Raw genomic sequence first — 20,952 nt, forward strand, 5'->3', positions numbered from 1 at the left:
GAGTATCATCAACTATATATATCTATACTAATTTAAAATGTTACTTTTCTTTAAAATCCAAACATACTCACTCTACACTCTGATATTATAAAGGATATATATTAATTTTCCAAAAGTTTAATAACTTATTGATAAAATTCTCAACATATTGAGGATCAAATTCTATATTTATTATATCCACTTTTTTATTTTGACTAAAGTCTGGGTCAGCTATACAAAAGCAACAGTTTTTCTTTTGTGATAAATACATCTGAAGCTGCATTTGGGCATAATATTTTTCTGTAGCCAGTGCATTTTTTATATAATTTTTATATGTTATTTTACTAATAGGACACTTAATTTCAACTATCCCATCTTCGAAAATTCCGTCTGGTGAACCAGCAATCATTGGGTACTTAGAATTTAACAAGAGGCCACACTTACTAACTTTTTTTTTTATTTTGCTCTCAACTGTTTTTCTCACTTCATTTTCTAGAACACGGCCACGTTTCATGGCCGGAGTATCAGGAATTTTACCACCTAGTATGAGGGAAATGAGTGTGCCGTCACTTGTTTTGCATCGGCTTACTTCAAATGCTCTGGAAGCAGTTATTCGACCATATCTCAGTTCAAACCACAGAGCGCTTTTAGACTGTTCTCTTGTTTCCTCTTCCACTTTCTTGATTAAAGATGCTGTTATTTCAATTTTCTTCAAAAAATCTTCAACGCATCTTTCTTTAAACTTATAAGTAAGTTGATGCATTGAGATAGCCCATGTTTGACTTTCACTATAAGTAGGTTGGTATTTTAAAAGTTGACAGTGCTCAACTTTTCTCTTTCTTGCCTCTTCTAAAAAATTATTAAAAACAGATGGATTTGCTGGTAATATGGGATTTCCTTTGGACAATTCCTTCGCTGTCATATATTTAATTGTAGTACCAACTTGAGACAGTTTGGATTTCTTCCAATAGCACTCCACAGAAGTGCATGATGGTTCCTCACTTCGACGATGAACCCACATAAGGAACGCTATAGCGTGCTTACAGCCACCCTGTGATGCTACACAGTCTTGACACTGAACAGACAGGATAATGTCATCTTCTTCATCAACCACCAATGTACATCCATATAATTTGGCATAAACTTTATGTTCTGGACATATTTTGCACTTTACAGTACAAAATTTGTTTTCTCGCTTAAGCTGCACATAGCTTACGGCGTCATCTCCGTAAGAAGCTCGTGATGACCTGAAATAAAATTATTTCACATTAATTTATCACTTGTTTACACCTCGTAATTCTAACCTCAAAATTAACAAAAAATTGGTCTACAAAATAAATTCACATAATACAGGGTGACTTTGAATTCGACGTATTCCTCTCGGGAGGTGATAATACAACTAATTTCCTACAAAATTAGCCCTGAGGTCCTTGGGCGGAAAGTGGCTAGTTTCTGAGATATTCAACATTTTTGGTTTTGGTAAAAAAATCCCGAATTGATTACAAAAACATGAATAAATAAAAAAATACTGGTTGGATTTTAGTAGTTTTAGTTTTAATCAGTTGCCAATACATCAGTCATCATTTACAAATACTAATAATAGCAGAAATATCATTCGTTTTAAAATAGCAAGTAATTTCCTATCAAATTTTGTTTTGTGTCTCTAATTTGGTCGATAGAAAACTGGATTTATTTCAAAAAAAATATATGACACTAAGCGTACAAACTATTAGAAAAACTTCCTTGGTTTATTAGCTACCCAGAAACGTAAAATTATTTACAAAATTCTCAAAAATAAATGAATTAATTGATGATAAGTAGAGTGTAAAGAGAAAAGGGCAATTTCAAAAACGTCTTAATTTGCAAAATTTAGTTCAAAGTGACCTCCCCTATGACGAATACATGCCTGAAAACGCTTCCTTATCTCTATGACGGTCACTCTTGGACTGAATATGCGTCTTATTTCGTCATTGTCTTCAAATATGTTTCGGAGAAGAATTTCGATAAACGGCCAATTCCATCTGTATAAACAAGGGACTTCATGTAAAAATCAACCGGCCTTAGGTTCTGGTCATTGTGCATGCCATGTAATCATGTAGTGGGATCGCCCTGCCAATATAACACGTGGGAATCGAGACATCCTACCATTGCCGCACAGTAGTTCGATACTACGCTGGATGAACTATCACCATATCCATTATTAGCCCCAAAAAAGTCAACGAAATCTAAAAAAGCAAAACTAACAGGTCCACTGATACGGTTTTGATTCAAATGTTTGTATGGGTATCATTAATAATGACTTGATTGGGCTCTACTTTTTACCCAACAATTTAAAAGGTGAGAATTAAGATTAATTTTTAAGGAATGAGCTAGGATCATTATTTTAAATTTGAATTTAGAAACAAGATTATGAGTTTATCCGAATACGATGATTGTTTAGTGCACTATCGAACTACTGTGCGGCAGTGGTTGGATACATCGGTTCATCAGGCGTTGGATTGACAGGGCGGTCCCACTACATGACTACATGGCATGCACAATGACCAGAACCTAAGGCCGATTGATTTTTACATGAACTCCCTTGTTTATACAGACGGAATAGGCCGTGTATCGAAATTCGTCTCCAAAACATATTTGAAGATAATGACGAAATAAGACGCATATTCAGTCCAAGAGTGACCGTCATAGAGATAAGGAAGCATATTCGGGCATGTATTCGTCGTAGGGAAGGTTACTTTGAACAATATTGTGCAAATAAAGATGTTTTTGAAATTGCCCTTTTCTCTTTACACTCTACTTATCATCAATTAATTCATTTGTTTTTGAGAATTTTGTAAATAATTTTACCTTTCTGGGTAGCTAATAAACCAAGGAAGTTTTTCTAATAGTTTGTACGCTTAGTGTCATATATTTTTTTTGAAATAAATCCAGTTTTCTGTCGACCAAATTAGTGACACAAAACAAAATTTGATAAGAAATTACTTGCTATTTTAAAACGAATGATATTTCTGCCATTATTAGTATTTATAAATGATAACTGATGTATTGGCAACTGATTAAAACTAAAACTACTAAAATTCAACCAGTATTTTTTTATTTATTGATGTTTTTGTAATCAATTCGGGATTTTTTTACCAAAACCAAAAATGTTGAATATCTCAGAAACTAGCCACTTTCCGCCCAAGGACCTCAGGGCTAATTTTGTAGGAAATTAGTTGTATTATCACCTCCCGAGAGGAATACGTCGAATTCAAAGTCACCCTGTAGATATGTTAGTTTATACTGAAACTGTATATTGCTTTAATTTAAGCTTAAATATTTTTACACTTGGGTATACTCACATCGAAGTTTTGACATTGCGAAATTCCGATGAGCAAAAGTCATTGTTTGACGCGAAAAATCGGCCAAGCATAATTGCGTCGATTCTAGGCAAGTTATTACTGTCTGCTTTAACAAAACCTGGTTCCATGATAACTATCAACTTGAGAATAATGCTAAAAACGAATAAAATGTGAAGTAGTCAACGCGGTCTTTTCAATGAAAACGTCAACAACAACCATGCTTGCCACGGCGTGACGTAACATTTTCTGATTGGCGTTTACTGTCACGTGACTAAATGCCTATTTTTTTCGATTTTCTTTTCTAAAAATATTATCAATCTTTAATTATTTTTCTAAATAGTTCAATTTTTTTGTAGCTATATATCATAAACATTAATTGTAAACGCTAATCCATCCGATTTATTCATAGTGGATACTAGCCAATTGTATGGCCCTAAACCGTTTTGAAAAACTCAAAAGTCTTTTACACTTCAACAACAATGAGTCACTGCTTCCATCTAATCATCCTCGTCATGACAAATGACATAAAATAAGGCCAGTCATAGACTATTTAAATAATCGGTTTGAGCTTTTTCCTATGGAACAACGGTTGTCAATTGACCAACAAATGTGCGCGACAAAAATATCACACTATTTGAAACAATATCTTCCTAATAAGCCCCACAAGTGGGGTTTAAAGCTGTTTTTGCTATGCAAGCATTTCTGGGTATGCTCATAAATTTGAAGTCTATGTTGGAGAAAATAACATTCAAGAATCCAATGAACCAGACTTAGGCGTAACCGAAAATGTTGTGGTGAGACTTGCAAAGGTGGTACCCCGAAACATCAACCATATTATCTACTTTGATAATTATTATACATCTATTCCTTTCGCTTGTTATTTGCACAAACAAAAAATACTCTGCTTAGGTACTGTCCGAACCAACAGGCTGCCTAATAATAAGTTGCCAAATCTTAAATCTTTCATGAAGAAATCTGTACCAAGGGGATCTTTTGAAGAGCATATGACAACTTATGATGGCACTGATATTTCTGTAACTATGTAGAAATACAACAAAGTTGTAACATTGTTATCGACCTATGTGGGAGTTGAGCCAGTTCAAAAAATAAGTAGATTTGACAAATCTAAAAAGGAAAAAATTCAAATTGACTGTCCACAGATCGTGAAAGACTACAACTCCCACATGGGTGGCGTAGATCTCCTGGACAGTTATATAGGAAGATACTACATAAGCATAAAAAACAGAAAGTGGTATATGCGATTGTTCCATCATTTATTGGACCTAGCCATGATAAATTCTTGGTTAGTTTACAAGAAACTGATGTCACAAAAACCTGGATTTAGTGGGAAGCTGTGTAACTTGGGTACCTTTCGCCTAGAAGTAGCTGAAGCACTTTGCCTTTTGGGGAAAAAATCTGAAGTAAAAAGGGGTAGACCAAGTTCTGCTTTAGAACAGGAAATTCAGGCGAAAAGGAAGAAAAGTGTTTCCCAGGTTGCACCAGTAAAAGATGTTCGGCTTGATCAAGTGGCCCGCTGGCCAGTTTTTTGTGACAAAAGTAACAGGTGTAAAATGCCTAAGTGTACTGGTTTTACCCAAATCGTTTGTGATAAGTGTAATGTGTCACTTTGTTACAATAAAAGAAACAATTGTTTTAGAGAATATAACAATAATTAAATTATTAACAAAATCTGATTGTTCTTAATTCTGAGTAAAATCAAACCTTCTTGTGCTACACACACCTTCTTACATACATGTACTCTTTGCTTGGAATGCATAATGTAGGCTGCATCCTACAGAGACAAAATAAAGAATTTAATGAACTGAACTTACTCAAAATATTGTTTATTATTTTTCCAGTAATTCGTATATCCTAAGGCATCAAGTACATTTTTTTTTATTAAAATTTAAAAAATCATGCATTTAAGGGCTAAACTTAGTAGCCTAAAAGTCCATTGAAAAGACAGAAGATTTGCTGGACTTAATTAATTCTGTCAAGAAAATAGTGACATGGTTTAAACAGAGTGTCATGCAAGAGATGAGTTACGGAAAGAGTCAGATCTCAAACTTATTCACGCGATGGAACTCAACTTCATCATGCCATAAATACAATAATAAACTACCATGTCTGCGCTCCTATAATGTTAACTGCTAGAGAAATAATTGATTTAAATTATATTTGCGAAATTTTACGTCCAATAGAAGTGGCAACGCGTGAAATATATGGGGAAAAATACGTAACTAGCAGCAAGGTTATTCCACTCACTAGACTATTAAATACTAAGATTTCTACTCTAACACCTAAACAAAACATGGCAGAAAATCTGAAAATCAATATTCCAGCCGAAATAAATAAACGTTTACTGCCAACTGAGTATGTTAATACTCTAGCTGTGGCCACTTTGCTAGATCCGAGATTTAATCCTCCAATGTTTGCCTTCATCGATGAAGCTTCCTACTACCAGATGAAGAGAGAAGTTGCAGCAGATGAAGACAATGCAATATCGTCAGCAACAATTGCTGACTGGTATAATTATTGTCGACAAACAATTGTAGTCTAAGAATTGGAGCACTTGGAAGATGAAGGCAAAATTGGCGGCCCTGGCAAAGTAGTACAAATCGATGAATCAAAGTTTGGGAGGAGAAAATATAATCGGGGTCGCCATATTGAGGGTCACTGGGTTATAGGCATGCTGGAAGACGGAAGTGACGACTTAAGATTAATAAACCAAAATACGCATTTTAGTCAACAGCAGAATCTTTAGGTGCTAGATTTACCCGATGAAGAATGTACCGACGATGTGGAATTTGATTTTGTCGATGAAGTATGTGATGAACCACTAAACGACTTCAGACCAGAATTGGACGAAGATCCATTGTCTGTAGTCTCTATAGATTAATTAAGATTTTGTTTGAATGTACAAATTATAAACAAAACGCTGTGAATGCTGTGATTATCAATGCTGTGATTTTAAAATGATTATAAAAACTACTAAGTAGTTACTCTAAACGGTGATTTACAAATTACGTAAGGATTACCGAAACAAGTGTATTAAAAAAATGATATTTTTTTTATTATTTGTAGTTTTGATAACGTTTTTGTAATGTGATTTGACGTCGGAAACCAGAAAAACATTAAAAGAAATGATTCTATTTGTGCCTTTTATTCAATACCCACCGATCGTCAATTCATAGATTAATATTAATGGTTATTTCTTGTATTCGCTATCGTGCCCGGGAACATTGGGAATATTCCCGGTAAATTACCGGGAATATTGCCCAAAATTGCTGGGAATATTGGCAATTTTACCCAAAACAATATATCATTGTATATAATGTACACTGTGGTCTTTAAATGCTAATTTTAAGTATTAAACACCTCGGGGAATATTACCGGGAACGGCACATCTCTAAGTAGGATTAATGAACATTTGTATGAAAGCATTAATATAATTATATTATCTTCATGTCACGATGCAATGATACGGTTTTCTTACAATTTTTATTTTGTGCAACCAATACAGTGTTTTGAGTCGATAATTCTGTAATTATTACTTGTGGAAACTGTAAATAACAAACTAATATTGTTGTAGGTCGACAGATCTCATCACATTTGCCAAGGGTGCAGGGAATTAGTTGTGAATACCTTGGGCACAGCTGTTGAGCAACTTTCATCTCCAATGACTGGACATCGGCAAGTGTGTGTCAACTGTGGACGTTCAGTGTTGCGGGCAAGATCTCATTTATTGCACACTGACACCGAACGAGAAAGAAGAATTCATGCAGTCATTTCAGAATGGATATTGCCTCACACTGTAAGTTTTTATTTTTGATTTAGTAGGGTGCGTTGGGGTAACATCGGACGGATTTTCGAATAGTTGCGAGGATGTTGCAAAAACTTAATTTTCTCCATTTTGGTACACAGCACATTAATGAAAAATAGTGGAAACGAATCATTATTAAACATAGTGTAATTTTTAATTTCATTTATTTATAAATACTCAATACTTTTTGCTCTGCAAGCCTATAAAACCAGGACACATTTTTTTTTTATGTAATGACGATTTGGCCATCTTGGGGTAAGTTCGAACAACAATTTAAAATAACTTCTAGTGCTTGGAGCACAAGGTGTATGAAAGGAACGTATCCTATCTTTCCTGTACTTTAACATGACATCACAAAAATTTACCTAATACAACAAATATAGACGTTCCAGATGATTCTTTTTTTTTTCGTTAAATTTGTCCGATCTTACCCCGCATACCAAATTTCAAAGAAATTGTGTTTCTCAAAGTTTGGATTTATCCTCGAGCATGCTACCAAATATATCACGCGCCTGTTAAAGTATTAGTAATAATATTGAAATACTGTATAGTTGGTAGAGAAATGAATGGAATGAGGGAATCGGAAATCGAATATTAAAATAATAAAACGAATTTGTAGTAGTATAAAATTTTATATTGTAATAATGTACTTACTTAATAGAAATCAGTAACTTAAAATTAAAATATTTTCATGTGAAATACAATTCAAAATAACAATATTTTTTTTTATCAAAGAATTGGCAAGGATCTAGAAAATAATAAAAACATAATTATCCATAACAAAACAAACATATTTAGGAACATTTTACCCTCTTAAAATATAGAAAACACAAACAGAATGAATACTATAATAATAAAATTTTCATTTTACAATGTGAAAACAAATTGCTTATAAATGATATTTATTTTGCAAATAAGTTACAATGTAACTCTTTTACACGTCAATCTCTTAAATAACTAGATGAGACCGGTATTGCCAATCGGACTACTCTGAGAAGAAATGCCGAAACAAACTCAGAGTTTGTCTCTTTTAAAGTCAAGACAATATCAGACAAGATCAATTAAAGATCTCGGAGAACCGTGCAAGTTGGTTCTGTAGTGGTCTTTTGAGGAAAGAACCACAACAGTTTGAGCGGACCTGTGGACAATTGTGTCAGAATGGTCGATCATTGAGCAGTGCAAAAGGGACGGATCTATGTAGGTTGTATAGCTCCTTCCCTCTTGCACTGCTCAATGATCGACCATTCTGACACAATTGTAATTGCTGACTAAGGCTCCAGGTCCACTCAAACAACCGCCTTAGTCTGCTATTACAATTGTGTCAGAAAGGTCGATCATTGAGCAGTGCAAAAGGGACGGAGCTATGTAGGTTGTATACCTCCTTCCCTCTTGCACTGCTCAATGATCGACCATTCTGACACAATTGTAATTGCTGACTAAGGCTCCAGGTCCACTCAAACAACCGCTTAGTCTGCTATTACAATTGTGTCAGAAAGGTCGATCATTGAGCAGTGCAAAAGGGACGGAGCTATGTAGGTTGTATAACTCCTTCCCTCTTGCACTGCTCAATGTTCGACCATTCTGACACAATTGTAATAGCAGACTAAGGCCCCTGTTCAGATGGAAGCACGCATGTGTCTCAGTTTACAATTAGCTCAGCTGACGGCTGTTGCTGAATGATCCGACGAACAATACCAACCAAAAAACATTTGGGTAGGCCACATAAATGCTTATACTGTCAGAATATAATTAACTAAAAATAAAATGACTAGCCAATATATCAAATTATACTGCCAATATATCTAATTTTACCATAAACAATTATATCAAAGAATTGACCACTGTTATGGATATTTCAGTATTATTAAGACAACATTCCTAATTAAACTGAAATATCTATAACAATGGTATAGAAAAATAAAAATCAAAACCAAAAAATAAAAATCAAAACAAAATGTACCTTTCAGAAATATTTTGCCATCTTAAAGTATAAAAAAATCACAAACACGGAATAATAAAATTACCGTTAACATAATTATTCAATTTAAAAGAAATTTTCATCATCATCATTCATAAGGGTATACTCAACAGGATCTTCATTTATTTGTAGTAATTCTATCACCTTAACTATATTAGAATCAGGTACGTGGTCTTCATCTTTACGCTTAGGAATAACAAATTTTATGTTGTTTTTTTGCCAACATTTCTATAAAATTTTATTTTGTACATATTTGTATCAATATTTTCAATGATACCAACGTAATATGTCCAAGTTCGTTTGTAATATCGAACAAGAACTGTATCCCCAATACTATATTTCTTCGAATCATTATTTTTGGTCTCACCATCATCATCATCATCTTTATCAATGTTAATGTAATAGTTTCCACTTAAATCTTTTTGATCTTGTTTCGTTACTTTTGTCAGGGAATTAACTTTCTTTGTTTTTTTCTTTGGTGTGGTTGGACTATGTATTAGTTTTCGTTTTTGGTTTGTAAACAAATCTAAATCTTTATCAATTGGCTTTAGTTGTAAACTTCTGGGTGGAATTTTATAGAAAGCTTGGTTTTCTGGTGTAATTTTTACAGACGACAAGATAGTCACTTTATTTTTATCTTTTGCCTTAACGAATGTCGGTTCGGTATGAATTTCGGGAATTATTTCATATCTCTCTTCATAGGTATCATCCCTTTGGCTTGCTGTTTTCTCTTGATTATTATCCATTTCCTGTATTTCTTTAATTATTTGTTCAATTTGTTCTTCTCTAGATGCTAATTCTAAATCAGTCTTGTTTTCCTCATACATATTAAAGTCAGTCAATTTATCACAGTCAGAAAATATATCACTAAAATAATCTATTATGTCAGAATCACTATGTACGCTCATCTGAACACTTTCAATTGTCGTTACACTGCTATTAGATCTTTTACGCTTTTTCATTGCTCTCTTTGTAGTTGTCTTTTGGCCTGATTTATTTAATACATTTTTCTTCTTGTATTCATCAAACTTGTCCACATTTAAATGATTTTCTTTGTCAGCTCTAGTGCGTTTTCCTACTCCTTTGCCTTTTTTAGAAATACACAAGTCAGGCTTGTTCTTATTTGTCAAAATCGACACATTCGTTACAGTTGCTTCTGTTCTTAAGTTTTTATCTTGAATCCCAGATGGTCCTGGTATAGGATCAAATGCATCATTTTTAGATTTTTGTTCCCGTTTCGTTGCCTTCTGTATTTCTTTTTCCTTTGCGAATTCTATCTCTTTTTGTTTTTCTAAAAATGATTTTGTAATCACTTCTGCACCTTTCGCGATTCGTTTTAACTTAACAGCTTTATTGTTCTTAGAGTTTTGAGGGTTTTGTGAAACTTTTTCTAATAGCATTTGTTCGAAATTGGCGAGTGGTTGTTGCAGACTGTTTCTATGTTCTAAATTCAGTGAGTCCAACATGTTAGAGTTATCAATATTATTATTTGTAGAAATAGAGCCGTTATAAGACATGAATTTACTAATTTTATTCAGACATATCTGTGTTAGAGTTTTCGGTTGTTTTAAAGTCGTCAAAGCCATGTGTTTTTGCCATCGCGCATAAGCTGCTGGATCATATTTGTCCTTTGGTATAACCGCAGGATTAAAAGGGTAAATACCACCTTTTTTAAAGCCATTTTTTATTACATGTGGTTTGGTTTCCTGCCACGCATCCGCAAACATTTGAGCAAAACTTTCCTTTCTTAATTTTATTCCAACGTTTTGTCTCTGCTATTTTACGAGGTTTCTATCCCAAATTGTTTTAAAAGATTTAAACACAGCCAAGTCTAACGGTTGCAATAGATGTGAAGTGTGGGCAGGCAGGTTCAATATAGTGATGTTATTCTCTACTGCTAAAGCTACCACTTTATCATCGACATGACTGACATGTCCATCATACACCAATAATACGGGCCTGTCTTCACCCAAATTAGGTATAAATACTTTTAATATGTAATCATAAAAAATATCCGTTTCCATCCAGCCTCGTTTGCTGGCTGCATACGCAAGATTGAAATCGTATTTTTCAGGAGTCTGTAACATCCACTGTTCGTACATGTGTTTGCCCTTAAAAACGATCAGTGGGTCCAATTTCTGTCCAGCTGCATTAACAGTAGTTAAAACTGTGATATTTTCCTTAGCGCTTCCATATGTTGTTCGTGTACAAGCCTCCCCTCTGGCACCTACAACTTTCATTTTTGTAGGATCAAGACATACTGACGTTTCGTCTAGGTTCCAAATTTGTTTGGGATCTGTAATGTTTAATTCCTGGAGTGTATTTTTAAGAACATTAAAATATTCGTTGATAATAAATGGATCGGTCATTTTTTTCTAACGAATTCTACTGGTTGCGGTTTTTTTATAGATAAATTGTGGCGTTGCCGAAAAGAAATAAACCAGTCCGGTCCCGGTCTATCATCTTTGAAGGGGTATTAATTTTATTTTTTTTTATAAAATCTTGGGTAACATCAAGTATTTCTTGTCTTGATAACCCCCAACCCCACTTTTCCAGTATTCGTAGGCAGTTTGCCAGTTGAGCTTCTAATGGTGGTGGGATAGCTGTCGGCCTGCCGAGGGTAGTACTTAATGTTGCTGTTTTTTTTAAAATTCGGTCACTAAGTGTCGATGTAGGTATGCCGTACATTTTTGAAGCGGCTGCATATGTTAATTCTCTATTATTTATTCGCTGGATTGCTAACTCCAGCGCTTCTTTTGTGTAAGCAGTGGCCCGCGAAGAGGTTCGGGAGTATTTACGTGGCATCTGCGAATAAATTGTTGATCTAAGTATCTATCTAACCCGAGACACAAACCCTAACATCTCAAAAACAGCTACGTAAGTTAGTTTAATTTAAATGATATTTTCTACATAATAGGTTAAAATCCCATTGTTCGATTCTGTAGCTATCTGAGTTTTTGATGAAATTAATTTTAAATGGAAGTTAAAGAAAGAAGAAAAAGTAATCAGAGAATTAGCAATGGGCTGCCTATGAAAAAATATAATGTAATCTCAGTCAGCCGCAACGGTAGGTTGCCAGGTGTAAATAGGTATATTATTGTTAAGCGCAGCTCACTGATAGATGGCAACCATTTTTTTCTATTCTTTACATCATATTTTTATTTTAAATGACGTAAAATGGATTAAAACCCGGCCAGGTGCGAGTCGGACTCGCCCATGAAGGGTTCCGTAGCAGGCAAGTATATGACACAATATAAAATTGTAATGCCAAAAATAACTTAGTTTTCCATAGCGCTTGTATAAACGACAAAGTTATATTTGCGGTTTTTGAAAATGTTTTATTTCTTAAAAACGAGTATGGAGTTAAATTAAATTTTTCCCTTAAATTTATTATTTTTATTCAAAATTCGCATAACGGTTACCGAAATACATCAACCTACAAAGTTTCAACTATGTAGGCCCAACAGTTTCGGAAATAAATGGCTGTGACATACGTACAGACAGACATGACGAATCTATAAATGTTCCGTTTTTTGTCATTTGCCTACACCCTAAAAATCTAGCTGTAAATAGTATTACCAAAATAATTATAATATAAAAAAAATACAGGCAAGTTACTTATAGGTAACTTAATGCTAATCCTTTGAATACTTACTTACTCAAATTACATTAATTATTATGTTATCGGCTTACTCACGTAATGTTTTGACGAGGAACTCGACTAGTTTCAAGCCATGCAAGAGGCTCATATTCATGAGCAGCATTTCGCGACACACGACGCGGCGATTGTCACGCTGCTACTGACGACTCGAGTTTCGCGCCCATCGCGCCCTCTGCCTGGAATCGCGCCCTCTGCCTGGAATCGCGCGTACTATACGGCGCGTGCGACGTTGTTGGCTCGTTATACTCGTTCGGCGGCTGCATAGGTGTTGGCTTCGATTCTCGGGTCGACGCAAAGACGGTGCTGCATTCCGCGACGGCGAAGCCAAGTCTACAATCTGCGTCAGCCTACAATGTTGCGGGTCTGGAGTGTGACACAGTGAGCGCGGTATGCAGCACCGTCTTTGCGTCGACCCGAGAATCGAACCCAACACCTACGCAGCCGCCGGCGAACGAGTCTAACGAGCCAACAACGTCGCGCGCGCCGTATAGTACGCGCGATTCCAGGCATAGGGCGCGATGGGCGTGTGGCTCGAATCGCCAGTAGCAGTGCGACAATCGCCGCGTCGTGTGTCGCGTAATGCTGCTCATGAGTATGAGCCTCTAGCATGGCTTGAAACTAGTCGAGTTCCTCGTCAAAACATTACGTGAGTAATCCGATAACATAATAATTAATTTAGTATGTCTCACGAAAGTTACAATAAAATCATACTCAAATTTCATTTAAAATTAATGTCATCAAAAAACAGATAGCTGCAGAATCGAGCAGTGTGATCCTGGGTTATAAGCGCCGTATTGAAACGATTGCTAACACATTAAAGGGCCAATTATTGAATTATCAGTTAAATTTTGTCAAAGGAATAACTTTGAATATTTGACAATTCTTCCATACTAAAAACTGTCAAATGTCAATTTTAATCTACAGTTAAGAATTAACTAAAGATGAAAAATCAGCCCTAAGTAATTATTTAAAATTAAATTAAATCATGTGTAACAAAAGTTTGACAATCACTGCCCATTTTCGAATAGGGTTAAGACCGGATATTTTTGTGCGATCTTTACCCGACATGGGTAACACCGGATTTCTGCCTACAGAGGTAGTAGACAAATCTGGATTAGTTTTATCATGTTATCATTGCTCAAAACTTAGTATTTACGCAAAACCATGTCAAAATAATCTATACTTTTGCTAAAATATACAAATAAAAATCTAGGTGAAAGACCGGATAAACAAATATTTTACAAAACTTACCTTTTTTTTTTAAAACGGCGCGTGCACACGTCCTTGCTGCCGGAGCGAGTGGCGGTCACTGCGGGGCGGGGCGGAACGAAATGACGTGTCACGCAATGTAGCCAGCATTAAAAAATATTGCCAAATAAGGGAGATATTTGATTTGTACGTTCTTACCCCTCCGCCGATCTTACCCCAACGCACCTTAGTTTTTTTCTTATATTATTACCTAGGGTATCTAGAGACCGGAGCTGCGGACTACCTAGCGGGTTTACCGGGGCTCCGGCTCGACGGGGGAAGCTAGGGTAAGGTTTGGTGGGAATCGCTGTTAGTGAGATCAGCATTGCCTATAAAATGCCAAGATGCCTTCTGCTGTACTCGTGGCGGAGTACCGTAACAAGCAGAGCCCTAGCCAGTCCGCGTCATCCACGTCCTCGCCGTCCTCCCTGGGACCTGCTGCAACCGCGCCGCCGCGCGACCGCCACCTCGAGTTGCAGCTGAGCTAACGGATGCAGGGCGCAAGGCGAGTATTCTGCGCCTTAAAACAGAATCGACTCACTAGGGAGGAAACCCGACACAAAACTGAGCATATCCGCAGGCTCTGAAGCGGCAGCCCCGCTAGCGGATTAAGGCACAGTGGGCTAATCACCTGCTTGCCCGACAATCATCGATTATAGAAACTGACACAGAAATAAACCGGACCGATCACTTACCAACGACTTTTGGCATGAAAAAACGGACACGAATTGCTTTTTGGAATGTGCGAACGCTTGTCGATGACAGCAGACTAGCCCAGGCAGAAGCAGTGATGCTTAGATACAATCTGCAGATACTCGGACTGAGTGAAGTTAGAAGAAATGGTTTCGGGGACCTGAGAACATCCGGGGGTTTGACCTTGCTGTATTCAGGTAAAGAGAGTGAGGAAGAGGTGCGTGAACATGGAGTAGGGTTCCTACTTTCAAATGCAGCTAGGAAAAGCCTTTTGGATTGGAAACCGATCTCGGACCGGATCATATACGCTCGATTTAACTCAAACGTCCGCAAAATCTCAATTATCCAGTGCTATGCCCCAACTAATGCAGCAACAGAGGATACCAAAGATGACTTCTACAATGCTCTGAATGCTACCATCAAGAAAATAAAGAAGCAGGACATTGTCGTCGTCATGGGGGACCTAAACGCAAAGGTTGGCAGCGACAACACTAACCGCACGCGGCATATGGGTACACACGGACTTGGGGTGTGTAATGAGAATGGTGAGCGATTTGTCGAGTTTTGCCAGAACCATGATCTAACCATCGGAGGGACATTATTTATTCATGGCGACCACCACAAATACACGTGGAATTCACCCGATGGCACCACGAAGAACCAAATCGACCACCTAGCCATCAGCTCCAAATGGCGCTCCTCATTGCTAGATGTCCGCAACCGTAGGGGAGCCGATATTGACAGCGATCACCACCTGGTTGTTGCTGAAGTTCGGCTTAAGGTCGCGGTGGCCCGCGCGGCTGGAGGACCTGGCAGGGTTGGGAAGAGGTTTGAGGTGGGCAAATTAAACGATCCAGAAACGCGCAAATCATTTAAACTTCAATTGCGCAATCGTTTTGCCACACTCGACACGGCTACTAACTCATTGGACGAGGAGTGGAATCGGATCAAAGTGGCCTATACAGAGACCAGCTCCATCGTTTTAGGGCGTAAGAGCACTCACTCAAAGGAGGACTGGATGTCACAACGTACATGGGACCTGATAGAAGACAGACGGAGACTTCACCTGAGACGCCTCGAAGCCCATGATGACGCTGTTCGAGCCGAACTTAACGTGCAATACCGTCAAAAGCGCAAAGAAATCTATCGCAGTACCCGCAAGGATAGAAGGCAGTGGGCTGACGGTATTGCAGATCGTGCTCAACACGCTGCAAACACAGGCAACTTAAAGGAGCTATATAAAGCTACAAAATCCTTGGCGGGTGGCAGTAAGTCCAGGAGAAAAAAGCCGCTGAAAGCTAAAGATGGGCAACTCATTGTGACACCAGAGGGGCAGCTGGCACGCTGGCATCAACACTTTGTAGAGGTCTTCCGGTTACCTACGACATCAACACCTGGCGAACTTCAGTTTAATTCCCCACCACCACAGCTGCTCGATATTAATGTGGACCCACCTTCAGCCTTGGAAGTAGCTAATGCAATCCATTCTCTGAAGACAGGCAAAGCACCAGGACTCGACCTCATCACTGCGGAGATGCTACAAGCAGACTTACCTTCCGCTGTCGATGTTCTGACGCCTCTAATCGAGAAAATTTGGACTTCGGAGGAGCTACCGGATGACTGGAACAAAGGCCTTGTTATCACTGTACCTAAGAAAGGAGACCTTAGTATGTGTGACAACTGGAGAGGCATCACATTGCTCTCGATTCCTGCTAAGGTTTTCTGCAAGATCATCCTGGACAGACTGGCAAGGGCCGTGGACCCTCTCCTCCGCAGGGAACAGGCTGGTTTCCGATCGAGCCGCTCGTGTACGGACCAGATCAACACTCTTCGTATCATATTGGAACAGGCATCAGAATGGCAGAGAGAGATTTACCTCACATTTGTTGACTTCGAAAAAGCCTTTGATACGTTGAAGTGGCCAAGCATCTGGTCTCGTCTTCTAGAAATTGGAGTGCCACCGAAGATTGTCCGCCTGTTGGAAAGTATCTACAGAAAGTACTCCTGTAGAGTAACTCACAACGGTCTCATTTCGGAAGACATAGCGGTGCACGCAGGTGTCCGCCAAGGCTGCCTTCTGTCACCTCTGCTTTTTCTGGTCGTCCTGGACGGAATTATGCTTCGCATCACAGATAAACGGCGCCGCGGGATAGAATGGGGACTGTCCAACACATTAGAAGACCTGGACTATGCCGACGATCTTTGCCTGCTGAGTCACACCCATGCCGACATGCAAGCTAAGTTGGACGATTTGCGACAGGAGGCAGCAAAAACAGGGCTCAAAATTAATACCCGGAAGACCAAAGAAATAAGATCTGGCGTGAAGAATAATTCACCGTTGCTGATTGGCACAGAGGCAGTGGAGCGCGTCCACAAATTCACATACCTCGGGAGCGTCGTGTCGGAAACTGGAGGAAGTGAGGAGGACATCGCCTCACGGATCGCCAAAGCTCGAGCAACTTTCGCGCAGTTGAGACCGGTCTGGCAGTCCCGAAAACTGACCCGAAGGATCAAGTTTAAGATCTTCGGGTCCAACGTCAAATCGGTGCTGCTATACGGGTGCGAGACGTGGAAGGTAACGAAGGACATCTCCCGCCAAATCCAGGTCTTCGTTAACCGATGTTTGCGTCGCATTCTCGGTATTTACTGGCCCGAGACCATCTCCAACTTAGACCTGTTGGAGAAATGCCACGAAAGTCCTATCGATCGCCAAATAAAACGCCGCAAGTGGGGATGGATTGGCCATACTCTCCGAAGAGGCCCCGACCACATTCCTAAACAAGCATTAGAGTGGAATCCCCAGGGGAAAAGGAAGCGTGGCCGTCCTCGGCAAACCTGGCGACGTACTGTAGTGGCGGAAGCGGCGGGCATCGGCTTGACGTGGAGCGAGGTGAAGCGGGAAGCTCAAGACCGATCGAGATGGAGGACCTCTGTCGACGCCCTCTGCCCCATCTAGGGGTCATAGGACCTTAAGTCAAGTAAGTCAAGTCCGGCTCGACGGGCAGGAGTAGGAACGGGGTGGTTTTTAGTCAGTAAGAGTCTGACACTCCCTCTCGCCTCGCCCAAGGCGGGAGAAGTCATTGGATGATTTTCCACCCTCAAAAAAAAAAAAAAAAAAAAAAAAAGGGTATCTAGAGAATCATTTTTATATATTATTGTCACATTCATGAGGAAGATTATATGGTAACAAAAGAGATATGCGCTTGCAAAGGTACAGGCAAAAAAAGATAGTGTAATATAAGTAGACAACGTTAACCCTTTACCGCATACTGTATCAAATATGATACACTACAAGTTGATACAGATAAATAATTTTTAAGCCTACTGTACAACGTGTTGATGGCTGATGTCTGCACTATGACTGTATCCGAACAAAAAAAATATATATGCAGCTTTTTATCTTGTCTGTGGCTTATTATTTCTGTCACTGAATATTTCAAACCGGCATTTCTGACAGTAAGTGCGGTTTGCGGATTGAAAATTCAATTATTGCTGTTTTTCGCCTCTAGCTAAAATTTTTTTTGTGTGTGAACTTTGTATCTGAAATGATACTCCATGCAGTTACGTTCTTTAGGTTATTTCAAATATGATACTTCATGCATTTGAGTTTGTGCCCGTGCTCGGTCAGATATGAAACTACATGCATTAAGTACATCATACAGAGTAACTGAATGTTTTATAATTATTGACGGTATGAAAGTAGAAAAATTGGATGAGTTTGTATTTTCAATTTAATTACCACGCTATTGAATTAGGTTAAGTCCTGTAATAATAGTGATGTTTGTGTTACGTACTGTGTAGGTACATTCCATGCTTACTTACTTACCTATTAAAATAATATGTTTTTTAGTTGTTTATTTATTTGGTTGTTTTATTTATTTTCAGGCACTCGGCACACACGCGGGCGTGATATTCCTTTAGATAGTGATGATGAGGACCTGACCGATGATGAAGATTATAGATTACCGTCCAAAGGCGTAACCATCGAAGACACAGACTCGGAGACCGATTTATCTGATAAAAGTGAAGATGAAGAGATTCTCACTCAAGATGCATTGGAAACAATATATCTCGAAGAAGATTTTGAATATGAAAGCATGGGGAGTGCTGAAGCTATGACTGACATTCTAGAAGCGTCAACTTCAACGGGTATAATGGATGAAAACAGAAAAACACAGGGAAAGACAAAGAAAAAGGTAAAAAAAGATAAATTAACTTGGACTGACAACACAATTACTTATGACAGCGAGGATGTTGCATTTATGGGCTGTACTAATCTACCTGATAACATAATGAGCCTAGAGACACCGATATCTTTTTTTCAAATATCTGTTTCCAACCAGTGCTATTCATCTCATACATGAACAGAGTAATCTGTATGCAGAGCAGTTGCAACCGGAAAAAGCAAATTCTATAACGAGTGACGATGTATCCAAATTTATAGGAGTTATCATGTATATGTCGGTTGTACATTTGCCATCTACGCGACACTATTGGAGTGAAGGTACTTACATCGAAAAAGTAGCTTCTCTCCTTACTTGTAATAAGTTTGAAGAAATCAAACGGTTTTTGCATTTTTTTGACAAAACATAAGAACTTCCTAAAGCTGACCCAAATTGCGATCGACTGCAGAAATTAAGACCGCTTCTGGACATTCTAAGAGCACAATTATTAACAGTCCTTAAAGAAGAGTACCTAGCAATCGATGAGCAAATGATTCCCACAAAAGCCAAAACGTCTGGTTTTCGACAATACAATGCAAAGAAACCACACAAATGGGGATATATTAACTATGTTCTGAGTGGCACTTCGGGATTCAGTTACGACTTCGATATCTTCACAGGACAACACAAAACCGATGTACCACATAATTGTCCAAATTTTGGAGCCACTGGCAATGTGGTTACAAGATTACTAGCCACGGTGGAACAAAATTTGAACCACAAATTGTTTATTGATAATTTTTATACCAGCCTTCCGCTTATGGCACATCTGCATGGCATTGGAATTCTACCATTGGGTACAATTCAATTAAACAGAGCGAAAGACATTGATCTGCCAAGCAAAAAGGAATTGCTGAAATATGAAAGAGGTCACTGCATTGAAAAATCCACGGAAATAAATGGAGTTCAAATAAGCGTGACTACATGGGTTGACAATAAAGTCGTTAATTTATGTTCTTCATATGATGGAAAAGAACCCATGGCTCCTGTGAAACGATTTTCTAAAAAAGAAAAGCGAATAATTGAAGTTCCTCGGCCAAAATCTGTAGAAATATACAACAAATATATGGGCGGGGTTGATTTATTAGACGCAATGTTGGGATTCTACAGAATAAAAATTAAGAGCAAAAAATGGTATCATCGCATATTCTTCCACATGGTCGATATGACATGTGTGAATAGCTGGCTGCTGTGGCGTCGTCGAAATAAACAAAAATCGAACAATGAAGTGTATATGCCGTTATTAGATTTTAAACTCTATATAGCTGATGTTTTGATGCGGGAAACGGGAGGAGTTTTTACTCCAACTACCCGAGGCCGAGGGCGCCCTGCTTTAGAACATACCGACATAAGAAAAAGGAAACGACGTATTGAACTGCCTCCGCAAGAAGTAGTATACGACGCGATTGGACATTGGTCTAACTGGGGAGACAAACGGCAGAGATGCAAAAATTGTACACGCCTATCTTATATTTACTGTAGTAAATGTGATTGTTTTTTTTTTGTTTAAACAAAGAACGTAATTGTTTTAAAGATTTTCATACGGTTTTGCATTAAATAGTCAAATGAAACAAAGCTTTTTTTTTTAATAATCAACTATATCTTGTTATTATAAATATATATATATATATATATAATATACGAAAACACCTTAACTGCATGTTGTATCATATATGACGTCGTATATATCGGTACCCCGACTGCATGATGTATCAAATATGAGATTTTGAGTTTCGGGTCAATTATTTCGATTTCTAAAGATCAAAAAACAAAAATCTTTCTTTCTGGGCGTGCTATGGCACCGTAGAGTCATGTAAATTAATTTGAGCCAAATCTAAAAATCCATGCGGTAAAGGGTTAAAAAACACAATCACATTGCAGCCCTTATTTCAAGAAGGTGCAGACTAGAAGAGATATTCATTTTCACTTTTTTTTAGAAAAAGGCTCATGATAAAATTATTTTTCCAGATCTCAAGAGCTCGAGCTCTCGTATGTCATAGTTGCTG

General features: G+C 37.9%; 2 protein-coding genes across 2 annotated transcripts; both read right to left on the reverse strand.

The window, feature by feature from the left end:
• Nucleotides 1–5,037, reverse strand: LOC118271057 (uncharacterized). The gene is made up of 2 exons (XM_035586933.2): nt 3,321–5,037; nt 1–1,226 (listed from the first exon to the last, which is right to left on the reverse strand). Exons 1-2 carry the CDS (start codon nt 3,446–3,448, stop codon nt 86–88), a joined length of 1,269 nt encoding a protein of 422 aa, XP_035442826.2. The 5' UTR covers nt 3,449–5,037; the 3' UTR covers nt 1–85.
• A 5,859-nt stretch (nt 5,038–10,896) lies between these two features.
• On the reverse strand, nt 10,897–11,361 carry LOC126910995 (uncharacterized). The gene has a single exon (XM_050695702.1). The coding sequence runs from the start codon at nt 11,359–11,361 to the stop codon at nt 10,897–10,899; it is 465 nt and encodes a 154-aa protein (XP_050551659.1).
• Nucleotides 11,362–20,952: the final 9,591 nt, after the last annotated feature.

Source organism: Spodoptera frugiperda, chromosome 9 (assembly GCF_023101765.2).
Source record: "Spodoptera frugiperda isolate SF20-4 chromosome 9, AGI-APGP_CSIRO_Sfru_2.0, whole genome shotgun sequence".
NCBI lineage: Eukaryota > Metazoa > Arthropoda > Insecta > Lepidoptera > Noctuidae > Spodoptera > Spodoptera frugiperda.